Source organism: Crotalus tigris, unplaced genomic scaffold, assembly GCF_016545835.1.
Source record: "Crotalus tigris isolate CLP2741 ecotype Arizona unplaced genomic scaffold, ASM1654583v1 scf7180000020848.85629, whole genome shotgun sequence".
In the NCBI taxonomy this organism is placed as follows: domain Eukaryota; kingdom Metazoa; phylum Chordata; class Lepidosauria; order Squamata; family Viperidae; genus Crotalus; species Crotalus tigris.
In genome coordinates this window covers 2501-18826 of record NW_024098216.1, presented here as the reverse complement: position 1 = coordinate 18826, position 16326 = coordinate 2501, and the positions used below count along the sequence as shown (strand labels likewise).

The following is a 16326-nucleotide window of genomic DNA, read 5'->3' as shown; positions in this document are numbered from 1 at the left end:
AAATCCAAGACAAAGAACAAGAAAACGGCAAAGCCATCCTCCCATACATAAACGGCATCACAGACAGAATCAGTAAGATCCTCCATAAACACAACATCAAAACAGCATTCTGCACAAACATAAAAATATCCACCATCCTTAGAAACCCCAAAGATAAAATTGAATTAGAAAATCAAGGAGTATACGAAATCCCATGCACCACTTGTCCCACCACATACATCGGACAAACCAACAGAAGAATAAGTGCACGCATTGAAGAACATAAGAACTCAGTCAAAAAAGAGGAACCAACATCTTCCCTGGTCCAACACCTTAAAGCTACCGGACATGAAATTGACTTTAAAAATACCAGAACCATTGCCAAAAGTGAACATTTTAATAACAGAATAATCAGAGAAGCCATCGAGATAGAAAAACGCCCACACAGCATGAACAAGCGAGATGATACCTCCCGCCTACCAACCATTTGGAAACCCGCCCTTATTGACAAACGACTCCCTAACACAAAAAATGATACCAGACCCACACTCACAAAAACCACACAGGATGTCACCACCAAACATCCACGCAAAAAACAACCCCAAAGCCACACTGACTATGAGGCACGACCACAAACCAGAAGCCAGACCACAGCTGCATCATTAGCCACTTTAAACCCCCCCAATCCATACATGAAGCAAACTGACACACTCCATGAAGAGGAAGCACGACCACGAACGCGAAGCCAAGGAATGGCAGGGCAGCCCAAAATCTTGAATCCCTCTGCAACTCAGACTAACCTGAGCACAACCACACAGAACACTCCCCCAGCCACTCAGAGCACAGCCAACCCCCCAGCCAATCAGAGCACAGCCAACCCCCCAGCCAATCAGAGCACAGCCACGCCCCTAACCAATCAGAACACACCTCCACCCAATCAGAACACAGCCAAGCTCCCACCCAATCAGTTCATACCTCCACTGGCAGTTAAAAGGAAGAAACAGCCAAGACCACACCCTGCTGCTCGAGGCACGAAGCTGAAAGCACCAGCCTGAAGATGACGAATGGGACTTCGTCGAAACGTCGCCAAGACACTTCCAATTTTACGTGGGAGAAAACCCGAACAACCAAAGACCTATATATATATATATATATATATATACATTGCTTACTGGTGTACACCGCTTAGAGAGTGCTTGCACTTAAAGCGGTATATAAGTCTCATAAAATAAAAAATAAAAAATAAATAAAATCCCTGGCTGAGTTCACAGGGAACGGAGCAGGTCCCGCTTGGCCTTCATTCTTTGCACTTTCTCAGCTTCCCTGAAATGTCTTTTTCTTTTTTTTCACCAGGAACGTTCAGCCTGGACCTTCTGCTGGATATTAAGAGCGCTCCTTTGGCCCGCTTGCTTCTGTACACAATTCTGGATAATGGAGAGCTTGTGGCGGACTCTGCTGATTTCCCCATTGAGCCCTGTTTTGCAAATAAGGTAAGGCTGCCGACAAGCTTCGTCCATACCCCTTCCTTGCCCCAAAGATGCCCCAGACCCCACTTAACCATTTGCAGAGATAGAGCTTCACTGAGGAACTGGCATCTCATTCCCAGCTTGTGCTAAGACAGGCTTAGTAATAGGACGAGAGAGTTGGAAGGGACCTTGGAGGTCTTCTAGTCCAGCCCCCTGCTCAAGCAGGAAACCCCATTCCATGCTGGACAAATGGCTCTTCTTGAAAACCTCCAGTGTTGGAGCATCCACAGCTTCTGGGGGCCAGTCAATCAAGGGGAACCGAGGAGGTTTCCTCAGCAGAGCCCAACCAGACCACCTGCAAAGGTGTTCTTGGTCGTGCAGGGGAGGAGCCTAAGGGAGGCCGCTGATCCACAGGGCTTCCATTGGCCCCCTGCAGGATCGCCCCTCTCATGTGTCTGGAAGACCCTGCCTCCATAGGCGGTTGTCCTGCAGCGGCCAGAAAGACTGGACACCCTTCTCTGTGTGGCTTTTGCTTGTGGGAGTAACAGCTTTTGGGGAGGCTGATTGCCCATTTCACAAAAAAGGAGGAAGGAAGGAAGGAAGGAAAAAAAAGGGAAGGAGGGAAGAAGAAAGGAATTAAGGAAAGGAAGGAAAGAAAGAAGGAAGGAAGGAAAGCAAAGAAGGAAGGGAAGGAAGGAAAGAAGGAAAGAAAGAAAGAAGGAAGGAAGGAAAGAAGGAAAGAAAGAAGGAAAGAAGGAAGGAAGGAAGGAAGGAAGGAAGGAAGGAAGGAAAGAAAGAAAGAAGGAAGGAAGGAAGGAAAGAAGGAAAGAAAGAAAGGAACGAAAGATAGAAGGAAGGAAAGGAAGGAAGGAAAGAAAGAAGGAAAGGAAGGAAAGAAAGGAAGAAAGAAAAGAAAGAAAGAAAGAAAAGATAGAAGGAAAGAAAGGAAGGAAAGCAAAGAAGGAAGGAAAGAAGGAAGGAAAGGAAGGAAAGAGAAGGAAGGAAAGGAAGGAAGTTAAGGAAGGAAAGAAAGAAGGAAAGCTAAGAAGGAAGGAAAGGAAGGAAGGAAGGAAAGAAAGGAAGGAAGGAAGGAAGGAGAAGGAAGGAAAGGAAGGAGGGAGGGGGGAGGAAGGAAGGAAGGAAAGAAAGAAGGAAGGAAGGAAAGGAAGGAAGGAAAGGAAGGAAAGAAGGAAGGAAGGAAAGGAAGGAAGGAAGGAAGGAAGGAGAAGGAAGGAAGGAAGGAGCAAAATTCTCACCCTGCAGTGTCTATAAAAAGAGGAAGGACTAGAACCCCTTTTAGGAGAATCGTCCCTTGCTCCTTCTCCCTCGCTTTGCCAAGCGATCGGTCTGTTTCCTTCTTTTTAGCTTTATTATAGATTCCGGCTACTAGATTCTTCCCTCCGTCTTTTTTTAATACGTTCCCTTTCTCCCCTCCTTTGGCTTAAATGGAGAAGGAAAGGTGTGGGGGGGGAACAGGGGCTCTTCCGACAGCGCTTGCCGTGGAAAGGGAGGGGAGGGAGGGATCTTTGAAAACCACGAAGCCAAGGTCTTCTGCCCAATCCCAAAGGTTGGCTGGGGGGGGGCAGCCCTAGAGGAGAAGCACATTCCAGGGTGATTTTTGTTGGCGTTGTGTGGCGGCGCATTCACTCTCGTTTTTTCTGTCGTCCAGGTGAACCTGCGATTCGCTGAGCCCGAAGGCTTGCCTGGCAGCAACCTCAATCTCCACCTTTCCGCTGCCCAGAACTCCCTCTGCGCCATCTGGGCAGTTGACAAGAGCATCTTCCTTCTGAAGCCTGAAGCTGAGCTGTCTCCTCAAAAGGTGAGGCCTTTATTTAAGCCAGCTGAAAGCAGAAGCAGAAGCAGAAGCAGAGGAAGGAAAAGGGGAAGGGGAAGGAGGAGGAGGAGGAGGAGGAAGAGGAGGAGGAGGAAGAAGAAGAAGAAGAAGAAGAAGAAGAAGAAGAAGAAGAAGAAGAAGAAGAAGAAGAAGAAGAAGAAGAAGAAGAAGAAGAAGAAGAAGAAGAAGAAGAAGAAGAAGAGCCTGAACTCACGACAAATATGCTAACTAAGCCAAATATGGAGACTCACATTATTAGGCCAACAGTCTAATGCAGGGCTTTTCAACCTTTTCATCCATTGTACCACTTTTAGGAAATGGCAACATCCGAGTACCACCAGTCGCCTAGCAAGGTGTCAAAAACTTGATGACAAAAAAAAAGGAAAAAAAAGTGATAAAAGTACAGGTTGTCCTCGACTTACAGCAGTTTGCTTAGTGACTGTTCGAAATTACAGTGGCACTGAAAAAAGTGCCCCCCAAGGCCCAGCCGAGCAAGACACCTGCCTGCCCACCTGGCGGTGCTCTTCATCCTGTCTGAGATTTTCATTGTTGTGAGCATTTCTGTTGGGGATTGGCAGCTGGGGTGGAGTGGGGGGGGGTATTTGTTTTTTATTTCTCCGTCTGCTGGGTGGTTGCAGCAGGTTTTGGTCACTTCACATGACCCTGGGACACTGTGACCGTCATAAATATGAATCAGTTGCCAAGCATCTGAATGTAAATCACAAGACTCTGGAGATGCTGCAACGTTCCAGCTGATCGGCGCTTCTTCTGGGCTCAGCGGAAGCGCCAGGATCAGCGCCGAGCTTCAGCTGGAGCCTGTCGCTGATCCTGGCGATTCCACTGAGCCCTGACAGCCCTGCAGCTCCAGCCATCTCTGGCTCAGGCTTGTGCAGTGCTGCCACCGGTTCAGCTCATTCCCCTCCCCCACTACCACTTTTCTAGGATGGTCGCGTACCACCTGCCAGGTGCCAATGTACCACAGGTAGTACCCATACCACTGGTTGAAAAACCCTGATCTAATGATTATGAAGGGACTAGCTTCCTTGAAAAGTTGATAACTGGATGGTCTCCCTTGACTCAAATGACACATGCAGGAATGAAGAGAGATCCACCCGAGGATTTAAAGGAAACTGCTATGGAAGCCTGTTTCTGGCACAAAAGGAAGGCCAGAGTTAGACTAAAAAAATGGGGTTTTTTTTAATGTGACTTTTAACGGAAGAACCTAAAATTTCACTTAATGGGCTAAGGAGATTTTTAAAAGACACTAATTGATTTAATATTTGGGATTTAGCCCTATAAGAGAAATAAAAATTAGTTACTAGAATAATAGTTTTAAATTATAATATAGAAGATGGATTCAGAGGATAAAGGTTATTTTATTAGTAAGTGATGATATTAGGATGAGAAGTAGAATATGATTCTGAAATAAACTAAGAACTTATCTGAATAAATAATAAGTGTATTTTAGATATGATAACTATTTCAGTCATGAACTAAGGGGACCTAAATACGAGGGACATTAAGCCAACTGGAATACTGTAACTGAAATCAGATAAAAGTTAAAAACAGGATATGGAGGCGTATAAGTCAAAAGATATTGGTAAATGTTTCAGTTGATTGAGTTGTAACTAGCAATGTATTAATTTGAATGTGATATAATAAACCAAGGGAAACAGAGAGGAGATTTTTGATGTAACCCAGCGGTTCTCAACCTGTGGGTCGGGACCCCATTTGGGGTCGAACGACCATTTCACGGGGGTCGCCAAACAAAGCAGTCCGCCATTTCCCCCCCCCCTTTTCCTTAGCTGTGCTACTCCCTTTTATTCTATTGGCTTTTGAAAGCCAATAGAATAGACTCTCTTGAATAGAGTCTCATTCTATTGGCTTTCAAAAGCCAATAGGAATTGTCCAGGCGGTCTCTGCCCTGCTGAGCCCGCCAAAAGTCCCATTCTGCAAACGGTGCTGCACCAGTTGAGTAGTCCTTGACTTACGACCGGTTGAGTAGTCCTCGATTTATGACCGGTTGGGGGTCGCGACATTAAAAAGGTTGAGAACCACTGATGTAACCTGACATATGTATGAAAGAGCTTGTTATTGGACTATGGATTACCCAACCACCATGTTGCTTCCTTAATACCTGGACCTTTGTGAAATTGGAAAATTAATAAAACTTGTTTAAAAAAAAAAAAAGGTGAGGCCAAGTTGCCTTCCGGGTCTTGGCAGGCTGTGAAACCTCAAGCCCTCCGGCGATGGCCTCTCAGTAACAGAGATGGAAGGGATCTTGGAGGTCATCTAGCCCAACCCCCTGCTCAAGCAGGAGACTCTTTTACCATTCCTGGACAAACGGCTGTCCGGTCTCCGGTGAAGGTTGGATTAAAAAACCTCCAGGGATGGAGGACCCACGACTTCTGGAGGCCAGCCGTTCCGCTGGCTAACTGTTTTCAGGGTCTCTTCCCAGAGGTGGACTGAATTGCCCGTCATCCTCCATCGGAGGAGGGGGAGCCTCCCCTGAATTTCCCCTTAGAACAATTTGGCTGCTGTGCTGTAAAAGCAAACAAACAGCTGCATGGAGTCCCAGAGGCATTCTTGGCCATCAAACGGTGGGGATGGATGGAAGGAAGGAAGGAAGGAAGGAAGGAAGGAAGGAAGGAAGGAAGGAAGGAAGGAAGGAAGAGGACTTCTGGGATTGCAGGTTTGATTGTAACTTTGGCAGTTTGGCAACTCTTTTGTGTGCACAAGTAACTAGGGCAGGGGTAGGCAACTTTGGCTCTTTTATGACTCGTGGACTTCAATTCCCAGAATTCCTGAGCCAGCATGGCTCAGCTTGGAAACCTCTCCCTTTCCCCTCAGCATGGCTGGCTCAGGAATTCTGGGAGTTGAAGTCCACAAGTCACAAAAGAGCCAAGATAGCCTATACCTGCCCTAGGCTATATAAATAACACTTACAATAGCCCTTAGACCAGGGGTAGGCAACCTTGGCTCTTTTATGACTCATGGACTTCAACTCCCAGAATTCCTGAGCCAGCATGGCTCAGCTTGGAAACCTCTCCCTTTCCCCTCAGCATGGCTGGCTCAGGAATTCTGGGAGTTGAAGTCCACGAGTCATAAAAGAGCCCAGGTGGCCTACTCCTGAACTAGGGGAAGAAGCATTTCATGTTGCAAAATCCAAAACTGGCAACAAGACCCAGTCCTTGATGACTCACCCTGGTCCCTTCTAGGGATTTGTGGGAACCAATGACGTTGGTTCCCTTCAGTCGGTTCCCTTTAATTTTCCCACCGGTGCTTCTCCACCTCCTTAGCCATAAGATGTGTGGACTTCAACTCCCAGAATTCCCCAGAATTGACCTTCTGGACTAGCAAAGTTAATGCGGAAGCCAGATCCACTTCACAACAGTGTCACTAACTGAACAACTGCAGTGACTCATTTAACAACCAACCGTGGCAAAAAAAAAATCACAAAATGGGGCAAATTCACCGAAGGACTGTCTCATTGAGCGACAGAAATTTTGGCCGTAAGCCGAGAGCGACCTGTACTGAACTAGAATTTCATCATTTTCAGATTTATGATCTGCTGCCTGTAAAAAACCTCAGGGGCTACTACTACAAAAATGAGAACTTGGAAGACTCAGACACAAACCCTTGCATGCCTCCCAAAAAGATCGTTGTGGAAGGAATTCGCTACCAGACCGATACCTATTCTTACGGTGAAGGAGACGCCTATACAATCCTCAAGGTAAGCCACCATCCCCCCAAGTCCCCAAACTCCTGGCAGAATTTGGAATTTCACTCTAAGACTGGTTAGAAAAGGAAAGAAAGTCATTTTAGACAGAACCATCCCATCCCAAGAGCAAGTCTTTTTTTTTTTTTAAATGTACTTAATAAACAAAGATTAAAAGGAGTGAAAATAGAGGGTTTCTTTTGTTTTTTAGAAAAATACACCGGTTAAACATTCTGAGGTGATTTCATCCCTGGTCTCTGATGTGGCAGAGTTGGAGTTGGAAAAGACCTTGGAGGTCTTCTGAATCCCCTGTTCAACAAGGAGAGACTCTATAGCAGGGGTAGGCCACCTTGGCTCTTTTATGACTCATGGACTTCAACTCCCAGAATTCCTGAGCCAGCCATGCTGAGAGGAAAGGGAGAGGTTTCCAAGCTGAGCCATGGCTGGCTCAGGAATTCTGGGAGTTGAAGTCCACGAGTCATAAAAGAGCCAAGGTGGCCTACCCCTGGCCTAGGAGGTTCACCGCTTAGAACAGGAAGACTTAGGCCAGGGGTAGGCCACCTTGGCTCTTTTATGACTTGTGGACTTCAACTCCCAGAGTTCCTGAGCCAGCATGGCTCTGCTTGGAAACCTCTCTCTTTCCCCTCAGCATAGCTGGCTCAGGAATTCTGGGAGTTGAAGTCCACGAGTCTAAAAGAGCCAAGGTGGCCTACCCCTGCACTAGGTTCTCAAAACAACCTAGTACCTATGGTAGGGGTAGGTAACCTTGGCTCTTTTATGACTTGTGGACTTCAACTCCCAGAATTCCTGAGCCAGAATAGATGAGAAAGAACTGGAGAAGATAACAAAATACAAAGACTTACAAATAGAAATAGAAAGACTGTGGCAAAAGCAAGCAGTGGTCACCCCTCCCCTTTGCATGATCATGCTTTGGGTCGGGGTAGTCCACCTTGGCTCTTTTATGACTCCTGGATTTCCAACTCCCAGAATTCCTGAGCCAGCCTTGCTCAGCTTGGAAACCTCTCCCTTTCCCCTCAGCATGGCTGGCTGAGGAATTCTGGGAGTTGAAGTCCCCGAGTCATAAAAGAGGCAAAGGATGCCTACCCCTAGTTTAGATAGGCTGAATCCCAGCCTTGGTATCATAATTTTCATAACACATTGTAGCTTTAACACATTGGTGGTCTGGTGGTGAAAATGTTCGCCTCCCAGTCAGAAGGTTGAGAGTGCAATCCTAGGTAGCGGCAGATGTTTCTCTCCTAGGGTGCGAAAGAGAAAAAAAAATATCTGCTGCAAAAAAATATCTGTGTAGTGTCAGGAGGGACCCATAAATGCTCAACTCCATCCAGTCACCCTGACTCTACCCTGAATTAAGGGATTAGAAGGTCATTAAAAGGGTGTTTTATTGTGTTTTTGACACAACCCTCCCCCCCAAATGGAAAGGGTGCATTGTCACATCCATCTTTATTTTTTAACTAGTTTAACACAGCACTCTGGATGGACAATAGATGAATAATAGATGGACAGATGGATGGATCGAAGGAGCGGAGAGGGGGGGAGGGAGAGAGAGAGTGTGTTTGTGGGGTTTCTTTTCTATTCTTTCTGTAATATTCCATAATGAATTTCTGCTCATTTTACAGGACTTTGGTTTCAAAACTTTTACTAGCGCCCAGATACACAAGCCTAATATTTGTGTCACCAGAACAGACGTGCGCTGTAAGAATCTTAAGTGGACTGATAGGGTGGGATGGGGCTCCTCTATCTATCTATCTATCTATCTATCTATCTATCTATCTATCTATCTATCTATCTATCTATCTATCTATCTATCTATCTATCTATCTATTTCATTTGAAGGTCAAAAAAAGTCAAGAGGGTGACTACAGCTGTCCCATCAAAGCCCTGTCTCTTCTTTATGTCCATAAGACAGACCTGTCAAACACAAGGCCCGGGGTCCGGATGCGGCCCGCAAAGTGGTTTCATGTGGCCCGTGAAGCTATCCTGGAAACAGTGAGGGAATGGCCCCCGCTGCCTTGGCCCTGGCCCAGGCTGGCCGGCCGGGAGCCAATGTACAATTTTGTGGTGGCCATCTATGCTGAAATGCATTCAGTCTTAGCTCCACAAGGCCATCTGGAAACAGCGAGGAACCAGCCCCTGCCATGTCAGCCCCGCCCTTTGGGTGCATGCTGGGGAGGTGTCACCCTTTGTGAGAAATGAAGAAATTCACCATCGCCTGGAAGTGGCCAGCAAATGGTCCTCGCCTACTTCACCTATCCGGCTTGATGGGCTCTGGGGGAGGGGTTTCGACAGGCTCCTCCAATGGACCATGCCTTGGTGCTTGCCCTGGTCCCACCCCCTTCTGCCAGACACCCTCAGATCTGTCCCACTCCTGCTCAGGCCCCCACGGGCACCCTTGACGCGAACGATGTAGAGCTGGCCACGCCCACCCAGTAGGCCACGCCCACCCAGTAGGCTGCATCCACCCTGCTTACATACACCCCAAGGGCAACCGCAATGCTGATGCGGCCCTCAATGAAATTGATTTTGACACCCCTGCCATAAGATGAGGCAGGATAAGGAAGACTCTTGATGCCTTTGAACTCTGGCATGGGATGGGATTCCTGAGGGTAGCTTGGACAGCTTAAAAAAACCCAAACTGATGAATCATTGAACAGATCAACTGCAAGTAGTCCCTCGGGCACAAAGGATCAGGCTCAAGCTATCATATTTCAGACACCTTATGTAAAAAAAAAACCTAGCTTTCTTGAGGAGACTCTAATGCCTGGAAAAGTGGTGGAAGGAAACAAGGAGTAGACAACAAGCAGGTAGGGGGATGGCATCCATTTCAGGGTTGATGGAGGGACTGCTAGAAAAGCTGAAGGACCAAGTGAGGGACTGATTGTCATGCAGAATATCTGTGTAGTCAGTAAGAAAGCAACAAAGTGCGGTGGCTCAGTGGCTTAATAATAGTGGAGATGGGCTATGCCTGTGGTGGCGAACCTATGGCACGCGTGCCACAGGTGGCACGCAGAGCCCTCTCTGTGGGCAGGCGCGCCGTCGCCCCAGTCCTAGGCCTTCAGCTGGGTTTTATAAAACCTTTTCGCTTTAGGTCTCCGCCGCCGTGTGCAAAAAAAAAAAAAAAAAGGTCCAATCAATCAATTTCAACTTCTTGCGGGGAAAAAAAGATCTCGCAAAGTTGGAATTGATTGGTTGAACTTTTTAGTCCCACCCAGTCTGCCGTTACCACTGCAGCCACGCCCACCCAATGGGCCACACCCACCCAGCACCCGACGATAATAAGTGGGTTTTGGGTTGCAGCTTGGCCACTCGGTCTCTAAAAGGTTTGCCATCACTGCGGTATGCTCCGGTGGTTTGAGTCCCAGCGCTATGTGGCGGTGTGAGCTTCCATCGCTCACCTCAGCTTCTGTCCACCTAACAGTTCTAAAGCACGTTCTATGCAAGTAGATCAGGAGGTACCCACTTTGGTGGGGAGATGAGTTGGTGCTCCCTGCAGACAGTCAGACTCCTGCTGGCTCTGAACCTACCCGTTCATGGCACCTGTTTGCAAGGTAGCTCCGGGGAAGGGAAGGGAAGGGAAGGGTGGTGCTACAGGAAAGGCGCCCATCTTTTTTTGGGGGGGTGCAAAGTCAGCCCACCCTCCTGTGGCGCACTTTGGGAAGCGCATGAATGTGTCCTACAACAGAGCTGGTAAATTGGCAAGCCAAACTACCACTCTGCAATAACATTGTAGTCTCCTGGCTAATGTAAAAATGCCATAGCATAAGGATGAAGATGAGGAGGAGGAGGAGGAGGAGGAGAGGGAGGAGGAGGGTAAGATAAGAGCATAAGAGGAAAAGAATAAGAATCAGCAACAAATTGATGACCTACAATCATCAATCAAGGAGGCAGGACTTTGCTTAATTGCAGCCACCCTCTTGACTTTTTGAACCCGCAGTGGACACTCTGGTTGCAAAGAATATTTCAGTAGACCTTGAAAACTCAACCAGTTGGAGAAAGTGTCCTTAGGATTTCATCTTCTGCATTTCCTTCTCTTTGTTTAACCAGTGCTTGTGGTTCTCAGAAGTGGTAATTATTATCTTTTAAATGCTTGTAAGGGTGATGGGTATCGCCTCGGAGAATTAATCTTGAAGAACAGCTTGGAGGTGCTAAAATAACAAAGAAATGCAAGCTTTTTCTCTTTGCAGACAGGGTCTATGATGCTGTAGGAGGTATGGCTGCACCAATGACTGCAGAAATGAACTCGGGTGCAGAAGCAGTGGAAACAACCGTCCGGAGCTTTTTCCCAGAAACCTGGTTATGGTCCATCACATCTCTGAGGTAATCCAAGGGTTCCATGTTTGGTGACAGGGGTAACTCTTTAGGGAGAAATATTACGACCTATTAGCTGCTAATAGATACTGTATACATTTGCAGATCTACTCATAAGAGCAGCATGGTGGCCTAGTGGTGGAGACGCTTGCCTCCCACTCTGAAGGTTGAAAGTTCAATCCTAGGTAGTGGCAGATGTTTCTCTTATCAAGGCGCAAACAGAAAATATCTGTTGCGAACTCCACATAGGCCTCAGGAAGGGCATCTGGCCAGTAAACGCTCAGCTCCCAGTCAGTCGCCCTGACTCTACCCAGAATTAAGGGATTATAGCAGGGGTCTTCAAACTTGGCCCTTTTATGACCCGTGGACTTCAACTCCCAGAATTCCTGAGCTAGCCATGCTGAGGGGAAAGGGAGAGGTTTCCAAGCTGAGCCATGCTGGCTCAGGAATTCTGGGAGTTGAAGTCCATGAGTCATAAAAGGACCGAGTTTGAAGACCCCTGGATTATAGGGTTGTAAAAAGAAAAAAAACATGGATAAGGCCATCTACAGATAAAAAGATCCTCAAATTTTTAATCAAAATACTGTGAAAAATGTGCTGCCCATAGATAATTCAACCCCCATTTTTCATGGTACACTTTATTTGGTAAACTTTGAGGGTCAGCTTGTCCATTGATCACACTCAATGTGTAGTCCTTAATGGAGCTACATTTACATGGAGCAGGGGTAGGCAACCTTGGCTCTTTTATGACTCGTGGACTTCAACTTCCAGAATTCCCGAGCCAGCCTGGCTCAGCTTGGAAACCTCTCCCTTTCCCCTCAGCATGGCTGGCTCAGGAATTCTGGGAGTTGAAGTCCACGAATCATAAGAACCAAGGTTGCCTACCCCTGCACTAGAAGACCTCCAAGGTCCTTTCCAACTTTGATATTCTGTTATAGATATGGATATTTTATGTTATTTTATTTATTTTATTTTATTATATTATATTTTATTATTTATTTTATTTTATTATTTATATTTCACATTTCTGAACCCCCCCCACCTCGACTTAACGATCAGAATTGAGCCCAAACATTTCTGTTGCTAAGCAAGACAGTTGTTAAGTGAGTTTTGCCCCATTAACAACCTTCCTTGCCACCGTTGTTAAGTGAATCGCCATGGTTGTTTCATTAGTAACATGGCCGTTCGGTGAATCTGGGCTTCCCCCCTTGACCCTGCCGGCCAGAAGCTCGCAAAATGGATCACATGACCCAGGGACACTGCAACCGTCATAAATATGAGTCAGTAACCAGGAGGTCTGAATTTTGATCACATGACTTCGGGGATGCTGCCGCGGCCGTCAGCATGAAAAAATGGTTGCAGGCCGCTTTTTGCAGGGCTGTCGTAACTCTGAATGTCACCAACCGAACTGTGATAAGTCGAGGGCTTATGTGTTATTAAGGTGACCAACCGTCCTCCTTTAGGGAGGACAGTCCTCCTTTTGTGACTTCTGTCCTCCCTCAAAAAGTGTCCTCCTATGTGTCCTCCTTTTCGATATTTGAAGACTTATCTGCAGGGCTTTTTTTTTTTCTCATAGAACGCTCAGAATGGCGTTCTGGCACCTTTTTTTTTGATGGTTTTTTTTTTCAACTTTTGCATGAGCTGTGCTACTCCCCCTATTGGCTTTCTCTAGCCAATAGGAATTGCTGCTGAGCGCGCCAAAACACTTGGCCCGCAAACTTTGCACATGCAAGTTGTCTGCAGCGAAGGTGAATTGGCAGGAACTTAGCACCCCTCCCTGCTACCCAACTACATCATCTCCTTGTTCAGGGGTAGGCAACCCAAAACATTCAAAGAGCCACTTGGACCCATTTCCCACCGAAAACAAAACACCGGGAGCCGCAAAACCCTTTTGATATCTAAAATGAAGATAATACTATATATATCCTTTTTTACCTTTATTATAGGTGTGTGCATGTTTGTGTGTGTGTGTGTGTTTGTGTGTGTGTGTGTGTATGTGTGTGTGTACATATGTGTGTGTGTGTGTGTGTACACACACAGGTAAAAAAAGGATATATGCAGTGTTATCTTCATTTTAGATGTCAAAAGGGTCTCTCTCTCTCTCTCTCTCTCTCTCTCTCTCTCTCTCCCTCCCTCCTATCTGCTGCTCACCTGGCAAGCTTCAAGGTGTTGTCCAACAAGCTCAGGGGTAAGCAACCTCGTCTCTTTTATGACTCATGGACTTCAACTCCCAGAATTCCTGAGTCAGCCTAGCTGGGCTAGCTAGCTCTCTCCTGCCCTTCCTGCTTCCTGCAGAGACGCAGCAAAGGGAGGAGCTCCACCCAGGAAGCTTTTCAGCTCCTCAGAGAACACTGTGAGTGCACTCTCTTTTACACACACATACACACACACACACACACAGAGGGAGAGTGAGAGGGGGGGGCAGAGAAGCGCAATTGCCTCTCTCTGTCTCTGTCTCTCTCTGCAAAGGCAGAGGAGGCTGGGAGCCACAGGGGAAGGCCCAAAGAGCTGCATGCGGCTCCAGAGCCGCAGGTTGCCGACCTGTGTCCTAGTTAGTCCCGAGATACCTGGAGGAGACTGGAGTGGCAACGCCACAGAAGCTTTCTCTTGATCTTTGGTCCTGCTAGGGCAATAATGGCTGTGGGTGCAAGAGGAAGGGGCAGCGGGGCTGCTGTGGGCGGGAGTGTGAGAGGCAGTGGTGGCTGGCTGCCCCCCATACTGTGGGAGCCACGGGGCCTGCTTCACACGGGACTGCACAGGGTGGGCGGTGGTGCTGACAGGGTGGCTGCAGGTGAGGTGTGTTGACGACAGGCTGCCCCCCGGGGCTGGAGCTGGCGCAGCTGGTGCTTTGGGAGCTGCGGGGCCCGCTCTACACGGCGGGGCAGCAGTACTGGCGGGGTGGCTGTGGGCGGGGGCGCGGGCGCGGCATGTAAGCATAATTACAATATAAAATGTTACTGTTACACATGTTTTTTTATTATGCCTTTATCATAGTGTATTCTGCATTACTGTTGCAATGAATAAAATGTTTCTTTTATTTACGATATTTTTTTCTTCAATTTATTTGTGTCCTCCTTTTCACTGTAAAAAAGTTGGTCACCTTAGTGTTATTGTGTTCTCATCTTGTCAGGCCGTGAAAATATTGCTTTCTGAAACTCCTCTTCACCTCTGCTCCTCTTGCCTCCCTCCGCAGTGGGACCGACGCCACTCTGCCCGTCACTATCCCAGACACCATCACAGATTGGAGAGCGGGAGCCTTCTGCCTGTCCCCAGCGGTGGGTTTCGGCCTGGCCCAATCCACCTCCCTGATTGCCTTCCAGCCATTCTTCGTTGAAGTCACTCTGCCGTACAGCGTCGTCAGGGGGGAAGCCTTTGACCTGAAGGCCACCGTCTTCAACTTTCAGAAACGCCCCATCCAGGTGAGGAACTCTTCCATCTCTGCCACCTCCGTTCTCTTTCTCTCTCTCTCTGCCTCAATCTCTCTGGAGGCAGGCCCGCGTATAAAAGTAGGCCTCAACGGTTCAAAGTTACAGTGATCTGTGATCACTTTTTTTTCACATTTATGGAGCGCGGCAGCATCCGCGTGGTCATGTGATCAAAATTTGGACACTTGGCAACTGGCATGTATTTATAACGGTTGCAGTGTCCTGGCAACCCGGTGTCCCCATAGTTACTAACTTGATAACTGCAGTGTCCCTCTCATCTTTGTGGCAGCCCCTCAGATATTGGAACCCTGCTATCAAGTCACCCCTCGACCTTCTCTTCATTAAACTAGACACACCCAGTTCCTGCAGCCGTTCTTCATACATTTCAGCCTCCAGGCCCCTGATCATCTTTGTTGCTCTTTTCTGCATGCTTTCCAAAGTCTCAGCAACTTTTTTTATAATATTGTGACCAAAACTGGATGCAGTATTCCAGGTGTGGTCTTACTAAGGTTTTCTAAAGCAGTGCTAGTCTATACAAAAGCTGCTTATATATGTTTAAATGTGTGTTATGTATGTGGACACTTTGAGAGCAAGCAACTAAATTTCATTTTTAATGTGTGCCATTGTGCCCACAGTAAAAAATGACAGTAAAGGTTACCTACCTACCTACCTACCTACTTACCTACCTACCTACCTATTTATCTGTCTACCTACCTACCCACCTACCATCTACCTACCTATCTATCTATCTATCTATCTCTATCATCTATATCTATCATCATTCTATCTATCTATCTATCTATCTATCTATCTATCTATCTATCTATCTATCTATCATCTCTCTATCCTCTCTATCATTTGTCAGTCTGTCTGGCTGGCTACCTACCTACCCACCTACCTACCTACTCATCTATCTATCTATCTATCTATCTATCTATCTATCTATCATCTATCTACCTATTATCTATCTATCTATCTATTTATCTATCTACCTATCATCTATCTATCTATCTATCTATCTACCTATCATCTATCTATCTATCTATCTATCTATCATCTCTCTATCCTGTCTATCATCTGCAAGTCTGGCTGGCTGGCTACCTATCTATCTATCTATCATCTATCTATCTATCTATCTATCTATCTATCTACCTACCTACCTATCATCTATCTATCTACCTACCTATCATCTATCTATCTATCTATCTATCTATCTATCTATCTATCTATCTATCTATCTATCTATCTATCTATCTAGTACTTCATGTGACCTTGGTTCTATATTCATGCCATTCAGGATTGATATTGTTGAACTACCCTTCCCAGCCTCCCTCAGAGTTAACTGCTATCCAGTGCTGCTGGGAATTGTAGTTCAACCAGATTTGGGAAGGGCTCAGATTCTCCACATTTGCTTGAGTCCCATATGGCCTTTTGTGTGGCATTCATCTCCTCTTCCTCCTTGTCCTGTGAGTCCGCGAGGCAGTGGTGGTCTCCTCCTTCTAAGTCCTCTCTGGCTATTAACAGGTCAGCGTATCACTGTTGCTTTCTCCTGACTACGACGCTTCCCCTGTGGAAAAG

General features: G+C 46.8%; 1 protein-coding gene across 1 annotated transcript in view; it reads left to right on the top strand.

Annotated features, from left to right (window-relative positions):
- The window catches only part of LOC120319581 (pregnancy zone protein-like), a 73992-nt gene that overhangs the window by 55617 nt on the left and 2049 nt on the right, over nucleotides 1-16326 (top strand). The window contains exons 15-21 of the mRNA XM_039368590.1: nucleotides 1333-1469; nucleotides 3115-3264; nucleotides 6839-7012; nucleotides 8635-8710; nucleotides 11200-11332; nucleotides 14517-14742; nucleotides 16273-16326. The exon at nucleotides 16273-16326 is cut by the window's right edge and continues 73 nt beyond it. Coding sequence (XP_039224524.1) covers nucleotides 1333-1469; nucleotides 3115-3264; nucleotides 6839-7012; nucleotides 8635-8710; nucleotides 11200-11332; nucleotides 14517-14742; nucleotides 16273-16326 — 950 coding nt within the window. The remainder of the gene's footprint in view (nucleotides 1-1332; nucleotides 1470-3114; nucleotides 3265-6838; nucleotides 7013-8634; nucleotides 8711-11199; nucleotides 11333-14516; nucleotides 14743-16272) is intronic.